The 14955-nt window shown below is 57.9% G+C and overlaps 1 protein-coding gene across 10 annotated transcripts in view; it reads left to right on the top strand.

Annotated features, from left to right (window-relative positions):
* Window positions 1-14955, top strand: part of GRM4 (glutamate metabotropic receptor 4) — a 151442-nt gene that overhangs the window by 65686 nt on the left and 70801 nt on the right. For 9 of the 10 annotated variants that reach the window (XM_058733615.1, XM_058733616.1, XM_058733621.1 and 6 more), the window contains one exon: window positions 13685-13820. In XM_058733615.1, coding sequence (XP_058589598.1) covers window positions 13685-13820 — 136 coding nt within the window. Of the gene's footprint in view, window positions 1-8933; window positions 9052-13684; window positions 13821-14955 lie in introns of those variants that run through there. The other variant, XM_058733618.1, reaches the window with a different exon arrangement.

Below are 14955 nucleotides of genomic sequence, written 5' to 3'. Positions count from 1 at the left end.
GAGTCAGATGCTTAACCGAATGAACCACGCAGGCGCCCCTAGGCCAACTCTTCATTAATTAGTTCATTCTTTCTTTTTTAAAAATTTTTCCAACGTTTTTTATTTATTTTTGGGACAGAGAGAGAGAGAGCATGAATGGGGGAGGGGCAGAGAGAGAGGGAGACACAGAATCGGAAACAGGCTCCAGGCTCCGAGCCATCAGCCCAGAGCCTGACGCGGGGCTCGAACTCACGGACCGTGAGATCGTGACCTGGCTGAAGTCGGACGCTTAACCGACTGCGCCACCCAGGCGCCCCAATTAGTTCATTCTTTCATTCCTCAGCATCTGTTATCTACTTCGTAGATGGCTATCAGCTCCATGAGGGCAGGACTCTGGTTTGTCCTATGAATAGCTGTGCCCACAGTGTCAAGGACAGTGCCTGGTACTGGGGGGGGGGGGGGGTGTGGGTAGGTGCTTCATAAGTTGTTGCTGAATCAGTGAATGCTCGAGCCTGGCAGTGGCCATCTCCCATAATTTTCATTCACTGTGCTAAGTGCAGTGATTGAGATGTTGGGATCGTTAAGGGCACCCAAGGGAGAAGGAGCCTGGGGATACCCACGAAGGCTTTCTGGAAGAGTGGGCCATGTGCTGAACCCTTAAGAGTGGACAGGTGCTGACTTGAAGGAGGAGTCTGGGGAGGGGAGTTGGGCACAAAGGCAGAGGAACAGTCTGAGCAAAGGCAGGAAGAGAGGGACACCTTGGTGTGTGTTGGCAACTGTAGGTGCTGTTGGAGGTAGGGAGAGGTGGATGATGAGGGTGCAGGACCTCAGGACTTGGACTTGGCCCTGAGAGAGGTGAGAGCCACTGAGGGAAGGGAGTGGTGGAGTGGGGTTGGAGTTTTGGTGGAGAGTTAGGGGGCCAGGCCGGGCTGTGTAGGTGTGGGACTCTGGTCTGGTAAGACGGTGTTGATGGGAGTCGGGGTGCACAATGGGTTAGAGCTGAGGGGTCAGCTGGCTGCTTCCGGGTGAGGCCAGACCTGCCCCGGGAGCGTTGAGCCAGCCTGGAGAGGGGCCGGGGCAGCATGTGTGTGAGTAGCACATGCTGGGCTGCCTTGGGCCGATCGCGGCCCTTCTCTGGGCCCTGGTTTCAATCAGAAAGGAGTGCTGCCTCCCCCAGTTCTGGTGTCCAGGATGAGGGTCAGCTGAGTATCCGTTCCCAGCTCCCTTGCTCCAGGATGCCCTCCGGAGACCCACTCAAGGCTGTTCCCAGGGTTTAGCCCTGGAGCCCCTGTCCGGGTCTCTGTCTCTGTGCTCCTAAGCTGTGGCCCAACAGTGTTGGGAGAGCCTGGGGAAGCTTGTTGGGGTTAGGTGAGCACCGGGCAGCTCAGGGCCCACATCTGGACCTCAGCCCCAGACCTTTGTCCATCATTTCCTACTCACCTGAGTCCTGGGCAGCCCATTACCTCCAGAAAGCCTCTCATGGCGTGCTGGTTCAGGCTGGTGTCCGCCGCTGTCCTCACTGCTGTCCTTGCCACCGTCCTCTGCCAATGCCAGTTAATGAAGCACGTGCACATTCACCGTCTGGGTCCTCCCTCCCTGGCATGGGTCAACAGCCCCATTTTCTGGCCGAGGTAGCTGAGGCCCAGTGGGGTGAGGGGATTGCCTGCATAGATCGGTGCCGGGGCTGGGCCCCCCGTTTGCTGCGTGCTCTGCTCTTGTGCCACCTCTCCCCCTGGCCTGGCCTGAAGAGGAGGGGGCGAGGACTGGCGCGAGAAAGGGTCCGGGAGGACTTCATTACCCAGTGCCTGCTTGTGGCGGGGGTGGGGGGGGGGAGGGTGCTGAGCCCGCCGCCGGCGGGGAGACATGCTTGGCCTGCCTGGGTAATTACATCTCAACATTTCATTTTGCTTGTCAGTTTCCACTTCCTGGGGATGTGGGCTCCTAAATATTTCATCCCGGCCTGCAGCTGCCTGTTCCTCCCTGGCCAAACCACAGGCCCAGCGGCCGGCCCCCAACCCCGGCCCCTCCCTGCCCAACTGAGCTTTGTCAGTTCCTGCTATGGGGTAGAGCTGGCCAGAGGTCAGATTCTTCACGCCCCTGCCCCATGCAGGGTCCCCGCCACCAGCCCATCACTGGCCCCTCTCCTCAAGGCGTCAGGGGTGAAGAGGCCAGGCAGACCACACTGCTGGCAGTTAGGCTCAGTTCAGCCGATGTTGATTAGCACCTACTGTGTGCCTGGCACTCCGCTGGAAACTGGGGAGTTAGAAACGAGAAAGACACGGTCTTCGCATAAATGGGCTTATGGACTGATGGAGGAAGCCGACAATCACATTATAATAGCAAACGCTTACTGAGTGCTTCTGTGCCAGGCAGTGTGCAGAACGCCTTACGTGTATATTAACTTAAGGCCCAGAGAGGGAAGTAACGTGTCCAAAGTCACCCAGCTAAGAAGTGGCTGGGAGCCCTCACGCCTCAAAGCACGAGAGCTACAAAATGGGTCACAGCACAGGCAAAGGATGGCACGTGCCTGTGGAGAGGGTGTAACGAGAGCCCAAGGAGACAGTGATGAGTTCCGGCTGGGGCAGAGATCTGGGATGTTTCCAAGGGGAAGAGGAGGAGAAAATGAGCCCCTGTGGGGTGTTGGGCGGATAAAGAGCAGGAAGGGTGTTTCTGGCAAAGGGACCAGCAGAGGCTGAGGGTGGGAAAGGCTGAGTTGCGTTGGAGAAAGAGGTCCTCTTGTGGTAGAGTGTGGAGTTTGAGGCTGAGGAAGCGGGTGTCAAGGGACCCGGGGGTCCTGTTGTGTGAGGGGCCCCTCGGCAGAGGACTCTGAGCTCACACTCGGTGATCCTGTGTCCGGCTGCCCCCTGACTTGCTGTGTGAGCCTTGGGCAGACTCTTTCCTACTCTGAGCCAAATCTGAGAAGTGGGCGGGGATTCCCTCAATCAAAGGATGCCGGCATGGCCACTGAGAGTGGGGGGAAGGTGGGGCCTGGGGACTGGGTTAGGGCAGGGATCTCCTGCGGCGGGGGGCGGGGGGGGGGGGGACAGTGGGCGGGGACAGGTAGGAACCAGCCATCTCTCTGTGCCTTGCACCCCGTCGCCACCACCTGCCTCCAAACCTCTTTGCTTCCTTTTTTATTTATTTTTTTCTGCCTTTCTCGCTTCAAAGGTGTTTTGCCTAAATGGGTTTGTGTTAAGATATTAGGTCGATCACTCAGCAAATTTCCCTCTGCTCAGAGCTGAGCACCATGAATAATGCAGCTCTGAACAACGCTGCCACTGCCCAGCAGCCTCTGGGGAGGGGACAGCCACGCTCGGCTCAGAGGCACTGAGCCCCACAGCTGCCTTGATTAGTACCCCCCGGACCTGCCCCTCCCCTCCCCCACCTGTGCCCTCCGAGGCCCGGCCTGTCCACAGGTGATCCCTGCAATCTTCACAATGACCCTGCGTGTCTGGGGTGGGGGTAATGCCATCCTGTTTTACAGATGCAGAAATGGATGTTCAGAGAAGTTGGGCAAAGTAGCTTTTATCACGAAGCAACTAGCTGGTTGAAATGGGACATGGGCCCTGCTGTGCCCAGACTCAGCCTCCTGTGTCACACCAGACCAGCTCTCTGATGCCCGTGTCCCCTGCACCCCCAGAGCCAGCCCGGTTCTCCACACGGGCAGGGCTGGATGAGAGTGGAGGCAGAGGGAGAGGGTTTCAGAAGAAACATAGGATTTGCCTCACTGGAGGGGCCACCGAAGCTGCTTGGTGAGTTGCCATGAGTGCATGTGTGTGTGTAGGGGGGTGGCTGGGAGTGGTGGCAGGGGCTGAGATTGTTCAGGAAAGGAAGCATGTATGTTCTGCCCTGGACAGTCCCTGGGCTTCTAAGCTTTGGTCGTGGGTTCTTCCCAGCACCCTGTGTCCGGGGACAGTTCTTGCTTTATCACGGTGCCCCTGGTCCCCAGGGCTTCGCTCACTAGCCCTGGGTCCTGGCCCAAGCTGGGTGATAAGGTCTTTGCCTTCCCTGCTCCTGCCCTCCTCCTGGGGCAGCCCCTACCCCCACTGGCCTCACCGACTCCCCGGAGGCATTGGCTCCAGTAGGAAGACGCAGGCCTTCACAAACTCCATTGCATTTGAGCCTCCCTCCTACTCCACCGGGTACAGTTTCTTTAAGTCCTTTCCCATTTTGCAGATGGAAAGTCCGATGCTCAGAGAGGCTGAGTAACTTGTCCAAAGTCACACAGTGAGTAAGCCGTGGAGCCTGCATCCTTTGCCTCGAGCTGGAGGGGCGGAGGAAGCTGAATGCAGGTGCAGTGTTCATCCTTTGCACAAACCTTGGGGGTACGTTAAGGAGGCAACTCCAGGCGGGATACTGGATGACTGTCTTATCCTCATTGTCCCTTGGTACCTGGTCCCTTTCTGGCTCCAGCCAAATATCTCACAGTGGGCCCACTACCTCCCTAGGGCTGGAGTCATCCTGGCCACAGTGGGGAGGGTAGATACTCTATTTCATGCCCTTCTCTACTGGCCCTGCTGTCTTCCAGAATCGGAGGACCTGCCAGTTTGCATGGCTATCTTATACTTTTCTTCCCTCCTTCTCCTCCTCTTCTTCCTCCTTCTTCTTCTAATGTCAACTCTACCCCCAGTGTGGGACTTGAACTCACGACCCCAAGATCAAGAGTCTCATGCTCTACCAACTGAGCCAGCCAGGTGCCCCTTTGCTTGTTCTTTTTTTGCCTGTGTGTTTCCTAAGCGCCCATAGCGAGGAATTTGCATTTAGGCGGAGAAATAAAATCTCAAGACAAGGCAGGACTGAGAGAGATGTCCAGGTGTGTGTGAGGTGTGTCCATGGAGCTCACGAGTGAATCCTACAAGGGCAGATGCTGTGCGCAGCTTGTCTTTGTAGCCTGGCATGAAGTAGGTTCCAGGCACAGAGTGGGTGCCCAGTGCCTGTGCGCACAGATGTCCGGGCGCTCGGCCTGACCAGGTGGTGGCTCAGAGGGGAGGTCACAGTGGGCTGCAGGGGTCAGGAGCTCCCAGAGGAGCTAGAAGGGTTTGTGCAGGTACAGGTGCTCACCTTGGACTCCTGCAGAGCCTCTGCCCCTACACCCGTGTTGGTGGCTCCTGCCCCCCTGTCCCTTCCGTCCCCGTCAGTCGGGCACTCAGTGGCTCGTTCATCCGGCAAGCATGAATCAGTGCCTGTCTCCCGAGCAGGTGCGGCATGAGTGCGGGACCCCTTGGGGGTCTGACTAGAGATGCAGGTAACCAAGGCCCAGTGAGGGAAGGGCTGCAAGGGTGGGAGCCCCCTGGCTGGGGGAGCAGAGGCCTGTGGGGGCAGCAGTTGTGGTCGGATGGCAGATTTTGGTAGGGACCCGAGTAAGGCTGGATGTTGAAGATCTGAGGAGGAGGTGAGACCTCAAGTCTCTGTCTCTGTCTCTGTCTCTCTCTCTCTCTCTCACACACACACACACACACACACACCCACACACGCATGCATGGAGCCACTGAGGGTTGTAGGGAAGGAGCCATGTGTCAGACGGAGGCTAGAGTGGAGGCTAGAGGGTGGGGAGTAGGTCTGGGAACAGGAGCAGAAAGAGACAGTGGCCGTGAACCCGGGCCTGAGCTGCCACCCCCCCCCCCCCCAGAGGCCTCGAGCCCCCTGTGGAGCCCCAGGCCCAGCTGAAGCCAGAGCTGGTCAGACTGGGCCCAGTGCGGGCCCACCCCTCACCGTCTCCCACAGCCCTACTCACCCTGGAACAGCCACGGGCCAGGGGCCTTCTCCCAGGGCCTGGGCATCTTCCTGACCTCAAAACACCCTCCAGTCCCGGCTCTGCTGCCTGAAAACAAAAGTAGCTCTCGGGGCGCCTGGGTGGCGCAGTCGGTTAAACGTCCGACTTCAGCCAGGTCACGATCTCGCGGTCCGTGAGTTCGAGCCCCGCGTCAGGCTCTGGGCTGACGGCTCGGAGCCTGGAGCCTGTTTCCGATTCTGTGTCTCCCTCTCTCTCTGCCCCTCCCCCGTTCATGCTCTGTCTCTCTCTGTCCCAAAAATAAATAAAAAACGTTGAAAAAAAAAAATTTAAAAAAACAAAAAAACAAAAAAAAAAAAAAAAAAAAAAAAAGTAGCTCTGGATTCATCACTGACCCTCTGAGTACCTTCCTTTCCTGAAAGCGCATTTGGGGAGAGGGCCTGGCTCTTGGAGTGGGAGGAAGGAGAGCAGGGCCACGCGCGCGTGCGTGTGGGTGTCCGTATGGTTCGGGGTGACTCCCAGCCTCCCTCATGCCTTCCCCCACCTCCCTCTCTGCTAGGAACCTCCAGGAACCTGGGGGCCCCCCTCGGGTTGTGCAACTCCCCCCACCTTTCTCTCCATGTTGCAGTTTGCTGCCTTCACATTTTGCCATAATGTAGATTTTTCCACTTGATTTCCCAGGATTTGTCTTTTCATTGTTTTTCTCTCTTTTTAAATTTAAAAGGGGGGGAAAAAAGCAAGGAAAAGAGAAAGGGAAAGAGAAAGAGGAGAGGAGCTCATGTCTGTGCTGGCCTCCTGCAGCGGCCAGCTTGTACCGTGAGGGGAAGGGTGGGTTCAGCTGTGGGGAAATTTCTCCTCCCTAGTCTGGAGCCCAGCCCCCCAGTGCTGTTTAGGCCAAGTGGACATCCTGGGTTGCAGAGTGTGATCCCAGGGCTCTGGGCGCTGGAGAAAGACAGAGTGGATGTGGAGTCCTCCCAGGACAGGGAGTGCTATGGATTGGGGTGCCCCATCCTGGCCACTCTGCCCACCCCTCTGCCTGTGTGCTGGCCGCTTAGCTCCTTTCTCAGGGCCTGGTGAGGGAGGGAACGAGATTTGGAGGAAGAGACAGATGCCCAAGGCTGGAGGATGTGGCTGAGGCCTCTGGGGAGGAACCAGGGAGCCTAGGTCCCCTGACTGCCCCACCTCGTGGGCTTGGGGGAAAGCAGGCTGCCTTGGTGGGAGGGCCTTTGCTCTCTGCCTGCCCTGGCTTCCAGGGTGGGCCCAGCCCGTAAGTGGGGGTGCTGCAGAGGGAGGAGATCTGGGGGTTGCTTGGGGGGTGGCAGGATCGCGGGGATGCTTATTCAGACAGGTTGAGTGGGGAGAGCCATGTGGCAGGGGACAGGGAGGTGTGGGGAGGAGGAAAAAGTGGGCACAGGTGCAGTGTGTGTGAACCTAAGTCCACGGGGGCATTAGGGAGACCCCTCCAGGCAGGAAATCCGGCTGGCTGACTCCCCCTGGGCATCCCTTAGTGCCCGTGGCTTTCCACGTCCCCAGCCTCAAACAAGCGCGTACAACCCCAGGCAGTGGAGGACAGAGAAATGAGGTCATTTCAACAGCGAGCTCTCACTTGAGGGTGGGATCTACAAGTCCAAAGTGTTTTGAGTTCCTGGCTGTCAGGCAAGGCAGCAGCTCCCAGGGAAAAGTCCAAGCAGAGTCCAAATCTGTGCCTCTTAAGCTGCACGGCCTGGCCTGAACTTCCCCGTCCTCTAGGACAAAACCGGGCGGAATGAGGGGATGCGGCCCCCACTTCCCGCCCTCACATCACCCTACTTACTCGTCTCTTCCTCTGCCCTGCCTCTGAGATGTTTTCTGCCACTGTGAGTGGGCTGTATGAGGGTGGGGGGCTCTGTCCTCCTCACGGCTGTAGCCTAGCCTCGAAAACCTCCCCGGTACCTAACAAGCTCGGTAAACATCTGTAGACTCAGTGAAGGGAAAATCGTGGTAGCATGTGGGCACAGCGTGTTGTTGAACGCAGCGTGAAGCGTGGACGAGCCGGCAGCGGGCCTGGCACCGGTGGGCCTTCTGCCATGTGCTCCTGTTGGCCAGGAGGGCCGGTCCTTTTGCATTTTCCCTCGGGCTCATTGCTGTCTTTGCTGGTCTTGCTTTCTTTCCCAGCTAGACTGTGAGCTCCAAGGTAGGGAGTTTACTTATTATCACTTCTCAACATCTGATTGTGCCAGGAACGGAGCGGGGCAATTCTCGAGTGAATGCATGCGTGCCTGAATGAATGCGGATGGATGGATGAGTGAATGAACAAACGAACAAATGCACAGGCCCGGCCTCGCCCTTGGGGAGTGTAGTTGGAGGCAGACACCGACACAGATACCTTGGCTGGGCCTGGAGAACACCGGGAAAGGTCACCAGGCCGCAAATGGAAAGGGCTCAGAGACCACAAAATACAACAGGCAACCGATATCAAGTTTTGCTAGTGGAGTCTCTATGTCACATTCAAGTCGGGGCAGGTGCCTGGAGCCCGGGGGAGTCACGGGGGACAGCTGGCCAGCTCATGGCCTGTTCTCAGGGGAAGAGCGGATTTTGGGAGCCAGAAGGCTGGCAGGAGAAGGGCGGTCCCAGACAGGCACCCCCCACCCCTCCCCTCCGGTGCACTGTGGATGCCACTGGGCTGCGAGTGCTGAGTAGCTCCATTTCACAGATGAAATAGGGAGGCTGGGGTGTGCCCTGGCATGTTCTCCATCAGGCTGCACACGTGAGGACTGGAACGCCCTCACTGCCACTTGTGCCTGGAAGGTTTGTCTTGCTTGGGTCCTGGGGTCCACGTTTACCAAGCACGTGACGAATCTAGCAGACAGAAGCTCCTGCCTTCACACAGCTTTTGCTCAGAGGTACGTGCGTCTCCATACAGACCGCATCTTGTTATATGCAGTCTTTAAATCCCTCACAAATGGGACAGATCAGGTTGCGATTTGCCTTTTCGAGCGACTTTGTGTCCTCCCAGGATTTTGTTGGGCCGACACACGAGAGCTGTTTTCTTTCCATTGGGCAAACACCCATTTCTCCGATCTTCTGTTGTAAAATATTTAGGTCATTTCCGTTTGTTTGCTATTGCGAACGGCGCTGTGGTACATGTCTGGCCGGCTCCCCGTCCCCATGTGTGCGTTTCTGGGGAGGAACGCAGAAGGGGGCGGGCTGGCTTGTAGGCAATCCGCACACTTCACTTTACCGGATGTCGCCCTGTGGTCTCCAAAGTGTTCCTTGGACACTCCCTCGTGGAACTGTCCAGCTTTCTCAGACTAGAGGCAGGGCCTGGAGGGACGGGACCAAGGACAAGTCTGTTTTGGCAGGTGGGACGGCACAGGACGAGGGGAAGGTGTGGAGATAGGGCAGGCTCTGTGCTACCTTAGCTGGGGGTGTGCTGGGCACTCACTGCAGGAGGGAGCTTGGAGGGGTGAGGGGGCTGGCGGGGGCCCAGGGAGGTGAGGGGATGCCTCAGCCTTCACTGTGGGTTTAGTCTGGGCCGTTACGCTGTGACAAAGCAGGCAGGAAGCAGTGAGAGGGCTGGCCTGGGTTTTAACCCCCTTGGTGCAGTGGTGAGAGCCTCATCGGGAGGTGGGGTCTGCCCCAGCTGCTGTGTGCCCCTGGGCAAAGCGCTGCTCCTCTCTGGCCTCATCCTCCTCGCTCCCTGTCCAGCTTGGGCCAGGAGGTCTCTGAGGTCCCCACGCCCGCATGTGCTCAGATGTTCTTGGCAAGTGCTTGTGGCTTCCTGCCCCTGGCCCTGTGAGCGGAGGCACTGACTTGGCGGGCATCAGAGCCTGTAGCTGGCAGCTGGGGTGCTTGCTGGGGGCTGGGAGGTTGTGGTGTGGAGTGAGGGGCTTGCCAAGGGGGGCTTAAGGGGCCATACCCAGATTCCTGCGTGTCCCCTTCCTTCTTATGATCCTGCACCTGGAGTCTGGGAGAGGTAGGAGGCTCCAGCCTCTGATCAGAGAGTGTTTTTTGCCACTTAGGTTTAATTCAATTATATGTGCTCTCAGTATGGACCCTTGGATTATTACTTTATCCATTGAGAGAGGCCATGGGGAGAGGAGCAGGGGGTGCAGACAAGTGCACCGTCCCTGATAGAGAGGTTTGAAGAGGGCATCCCAGGGAGCGTTGGCCATGGTCCCCATGGTGATGGTGATGGAGCTGCAGCTTCGGGGACAGCACAGGGGACAGAGGGGACAGAGGGCTGGCGGGCTTGGTGTCTGACTTGGAGTCTTTCTGGGGCCGGGGAGGGGTGGCAGGAGGTAGGGGTCAACAGAGACCCAGTGACCCAGGCCTTTTCTTTCTCAGCCTAAGAGAGGGTTTGGACACAGACCCAGATTGCAGTCCCACTTACTGGCCGTGTCAGCTCCGTCAGCTACCTAGCACCTCTGAGCCTCAGGCCTCCTCTGTAAGATGGGGCTATGAGCACCCGCCCCAGGGTGTGTGAGGACTCGTTGCGCGCCAGGCCTGCAGTGCGTGTTTCAGTAAATGCTGGTCCCTCTGAGGCTACTCTGGTCCTCGGTGCCACTCACTACTGACAGCTTGCGTCATGTCAGCAGAGCCCCTGGTGAGCCAGCCACTTAATCCCCCATTCGGGGGTCCCTGGAGCAGCCGTGCTGACAATTGGGCAGCCACGCAAAGGGACCCTGTGGGTACTTGGTTTCTCACCCTGGGACAGTGACACCAGAGGGCGCTTACTCCAGAGCAGGCAGTGTGCTCAGACATGCCCATGTCTGTGGCCCGCAGGATGTACCCTTGACCTTGTACCCCAACCCATTGTCCACGTGGCCCAAGCCATGACACGTTGGAGTGGTGGAAGGGGTGGTTGCCGGAGACAGATGGCTTGCATTTCAACCCCTACCTCGCCACTGACTGTCTGTGTGACCTCGGGAAGCCACTTAACCTCTCTGTGCTTCAGTTTCTTCATCTAGAAATTGGCGATGTGCCGACGACACCCCAGATGAATGAATCCTTGTAAAATTTGCCGAATAATATTCACCGTGCGTCAGACGCTTCATAAATGTTCACGATTGTTGTTGAGCTCTGCGTAACCCCCCAAACTTCCCCTCCAATCCCCTCCCTCCCTTGGGGTTGTAAGAGTATCCTGCTCAGACCATACTCCCATCTCAGGCACCCTGTGGCTCACATTCTAGCTGACGGGGCTGTGGTCACTTAATTCTTCTCTCACCAGCAAAATGAAGCATGCAAGATACGCCCTGGGGTGTCAGGTAGGACCATCCCATGGATCCTCCTGGGGGGGGGGGGCATGGCCCAGAAAGACCGCCTAATCTGTGAGTTCCTCCCTGTTTGAGAACAATTCGCTCCCATTCCCTGCTTCCCTCCCTTCTGCCCTGACCCCCCTCCTCCCTCCTGGAGCCAGGTGGCTCTTTCTTACCCCCCCGTCCAGCCGCCTCCCCTTGTCCATCTGTCTCTCCAGATGGGGGGGAAATGTCACAATTGGCCCACTTTCTAACTGGAAAGGAACCATATGGAGGGTTTAGCTGGGAGCAGAGGGTCTACCCAGCCGCCATTAGTGCGGGGCCAGCGCTGTGGGCAGCAGATTGGCTCCCTTTGGCTCTCTCTGCAGGACCCGGGACTGGAGGGACCAGTCCTACCCAGGCACCCTCCCTCCTTCTCTCCTCCTCTCTCTTTCCCATGAGCTCTGATTACCATGGTCTTCTGTAGCACTTGGGATTTCTTTGGTGCCTAAGGAGAGACCTGAGGAGCTCCGCCTGCCCCAAAGAGGCAGAAAGTAAGGGAGGGGGGTTCTGGTCAGTGGGTAGGGGCAGAGGGCTGCTTTGCCTGCTGCGGAGAACCAGGGGGTCTACTTCCTGGGGACAGGGATGTGAGAGTGCCCGTGTGTCGTGCGGCCCCAGGCCTGGCAGGTGCCTGGCGCAGAGCAACCCCTTTTGTAGCGAGGGTACCTTGTTTTTCCCCAGAGTGTCCCACATCTGGCTGCTTACGCCTCCTCCCTCAGACTCAGCTCAGGGTCACTGCCTTTGGGCAGCCCTTCCTGGTTGCCACCTCCCTCCCTGCCCAAGGGTAGAAGCCCTTCCTGGGTGGTGGGGCTTGGGTCTTGATACTTTTCCTGGTGGGGTAGGGTGTGTGTCCCAGGACTGTGGGCCCCTCGCAGCACAGGCCCCCACACAGAGGTGCGTGGAACCTGTGCAGAAGCATCAGGTGGCCTCGGCATGGGCAGAGAGGCCATTTGGAAGCCCAGGGGTAGCAGCAGCCGGGTGCCCAACCAAGGTAGATGGTTTGAGGCATTGCTGGGTCCCCAAGGGATCCTGTTTGGGGTGGAGCTGGGCTGAGACCCTTGAGCAGAACCCAGAGGAGGCCGACAGTCTTTGATAAAGGATCTGCTTCATTAAGAATAACCCCCCACACTTTTCTATCCGCCGAGCCCTGACTCTGCCACCCGGGGCCCTGGGGTTCTTAATCCCTGGGGGCTCCCCTGCTCTGTATCCCAGTAGGGGCAGGGAACCGTGTGGCCCTGGGCAAGCTACTTCTTTTCTCTGAGCCTTAGTTTCCTCATCTGTCAGGTGCCGTTGATACCAGAAACAGTGATACACAAGTGCTTTTGTGCCAGATCAGGTGGGATTTGGATGCATGAATGACACCTGTCTCCCGCCAGCCCTGGAGAGACATGTCTAAGGCTGGGGACTGGCTGGGGAAATCTAAAGTGCTCCCAGGGTTTCTGTGAGTCTCACAGATTCTGTGAACCTGGCCCTCAGATTGATGCTGCCTCCCGGATGCTCCCGCAGGCATGGGGCTGGGCTTCTTGTAGGGGAATGAGCTCAGGAGATAGGCAGGCCCTGGCGTCTTGTCTCCCCCACGCCCCCCCCCCTCACCCAGGACCCAGGCAGGCAGGCAGTGGGCCAGGGAAGAAGGAGAGACAGGGGGCTCCCAAAGACTCCCTGACCCCTTCCAAGCTCCTCCTGAAGCACTCTGTTGGAATGGCTCTTGAACTCCCAGCTGGGAGTTATTCTCACGAATAAGATGGGGAGAGGCACCCTGCAGGGCCAAGGAGTGGAGTGGGAGCTGGGGAGCCTACCTACGGAGGAGTCTGTGAGTGCCCGGAGAGGAGCTTGGGAAGACCTGGATGGCCGGCCGGCCCGGGATGTGCCCGGGATGTACCCGGTTGTCCTGGCTCGTACATACGCAGGATGTACGGGTACGAGCCAGCAGCCACACGGTGCTCTTGCCGAGGGGGCCTGTTGATAATATGTGCACTAACTCACTTAGCTTTGTAACAACCCTGTAAAGTAAGTAGTAGGAGTGTCTTCACTTTGTAGATGATGTATTTGAGGCACAGAGAGGTTCAGTAACCACCCTGATGTCACACAGTAAGTAGTAAGCAGCAGAGCTGAGGTTGACACCTAGGCAGCCCAGCTCCTCAACACTGCTGTATCGTCTCTTGCTAGCAGCCTGTTTATATATGGGGGAACTGAGGCACAGAGAACTTAAGTGACATGTCCAGGGTCATCCAGCTGGTGAGTGGTGGAACCGAATTTTGTAGTGTGGCCGTTGTAAAAAAAATTTTTAACACTGTATTTATTTTTTGAAAGAGCACTAGTGGGGGAGGGGCACACACACACACACACACACACACACACACACACAGAATCTGAAGCAGGCTCTAGGCTCCGAGCTGTCAGCACAGAGCCGGCTGCAGGGCTCGAACCCGTGAACCGGGAGATGATGACCTGACCCACAGTCGGACGCTTAACCAACTGAACCACCCAGGTCCCCTGTACTGTGGCTGTTCTAACCACACAGCCTGTGCCTAGAAATCAGGACTTTGGAGTTAGGGGTCCAGCTGGGGGACCAAGGGCAGCCCCTGGCCTCCGTCTCCTGGAGTGAGTGTGTGTCCGAGGGGGTGGGGTGAAGAAGGGACAGACCTATGCTGTCTTGCCCCCCCTCCCCCACCCAGGCTGACTGGTGCCCTTCCCACAGGGGGCGTGTGCATTGCTCAGTCGGTGAAGATACCACGGGAGCCCAAGCCTGGGGAATTTGACAAGATCATCCGGCGCCTCCTGGAGACCTCAAATGCCAGGGCGATCGTCATCTTTGCCAATGAGGATGACATCAGGTGAGGGCAGGTGGCCGCGGGGTGGGGGTCAGGAGCCAGTCATGGGGAGAGCGGCAGGTCCTGCTAGAGACCTTGCTAGACAAGCCTGACCCCACCTAGGATCCGGAGAGGTGGGGTGGGTAAGTGTGTGAGCTGGGAGATCCCTCAGGCTGGGGCGCAGGCTACTGCTAATGGGTACCCCTCCCGCCTCCCCTACTCTGTTTCCTACATCCGTTCTGCCAACTGGGGTAAGCCGGTACTTTAACAGAGGAGTTAAGGTCCTGGGCTTTGAGCCAAAGCACTTAGGTTCTAATCCTGCTCTCCCTCCTCCTAGCAGTGTGACCTGAGGCAAACTTCTCAACCTCTCTGTGCCTCTTTATTGCTTAAAAAAAGGTGGGGGGTTAATGACGCCTGCCTGAGGTTTGAGAACTGAATGCAAGAATGTGCATAAAGGGCTTAGAGCAGAGTCCTGCCTAGCAGGTGCCCAGTGTGTGGGGAGCCCCTGCCTCCTTTCCTGGACAAAGCTTGGAGCAGTGGGAAGAGGCCTGGGCTGCGGTTCTAGTCCTGCTTGGGTACACACTCACCCCTGAGCCTCAGTCCCCTCCCTGAGCATTTGCAGAGGAAATGGGTGGGCTTTGGGTGCGAGGACCACACAGTATAAATGCTGGGTCAGGTCACCTGTCTGCACGTCTGCCTCTCGTCCTGAGTCAGAATCTCGGGAGCACTTCAAAGATGACCCCTGAGTATCCACCCCTATTAACCCACTTCCCTTCTTCCTGTCTTTCCCCCTGCTACTACCTCTCAGACTGATATCAAGGCCAAGGGGGGGGCCAGACCTCCGCGATTCTCCTGAGGGGGAGAGACACAAGCTCTGAGCTCGGGGAGCCCCAGTCTGGGGAGGGGAGACACAGCCCTGCCCTCAGGGAGCCTCAGCCTGAGGGGGGAGACGCAGCTCAGAGTCTGGTGGGGGAGGCATGGCCCTGCATTTGTAGAGGAGGATGAGACGGTAGGAGTGATTCTCCCCAGACCTCCTCCCTCAGATAGCTGGCCTGAGGCGTCATAGCGTGCTGTGCCCTCAGGCCTCCCCTGCCCTCCAGCCCGGCCAAGGCCCCCTGTCCGCCCCTGCCCCCATGCGCCTCCTTCCCTGTTGCTACCC

Source organism: Neofelis nebulosa, chromosome 6 (assembly GCF_028018385.1).
Source record: "Neofelis nebulosa isolate mNeoNeb1 chromosome 6, mNeoNeb1.pri, whole genome shotgun sequence".
Lineage (NCBI taxonomy): Eukaryota > Metazoa > Chordata > Mammalia > Carnivora > Felidae > Neofelis > Neofelis nebulosa.
This window is presented reverse-complemented; position numbering and strand designations above follow the sequence as displayed.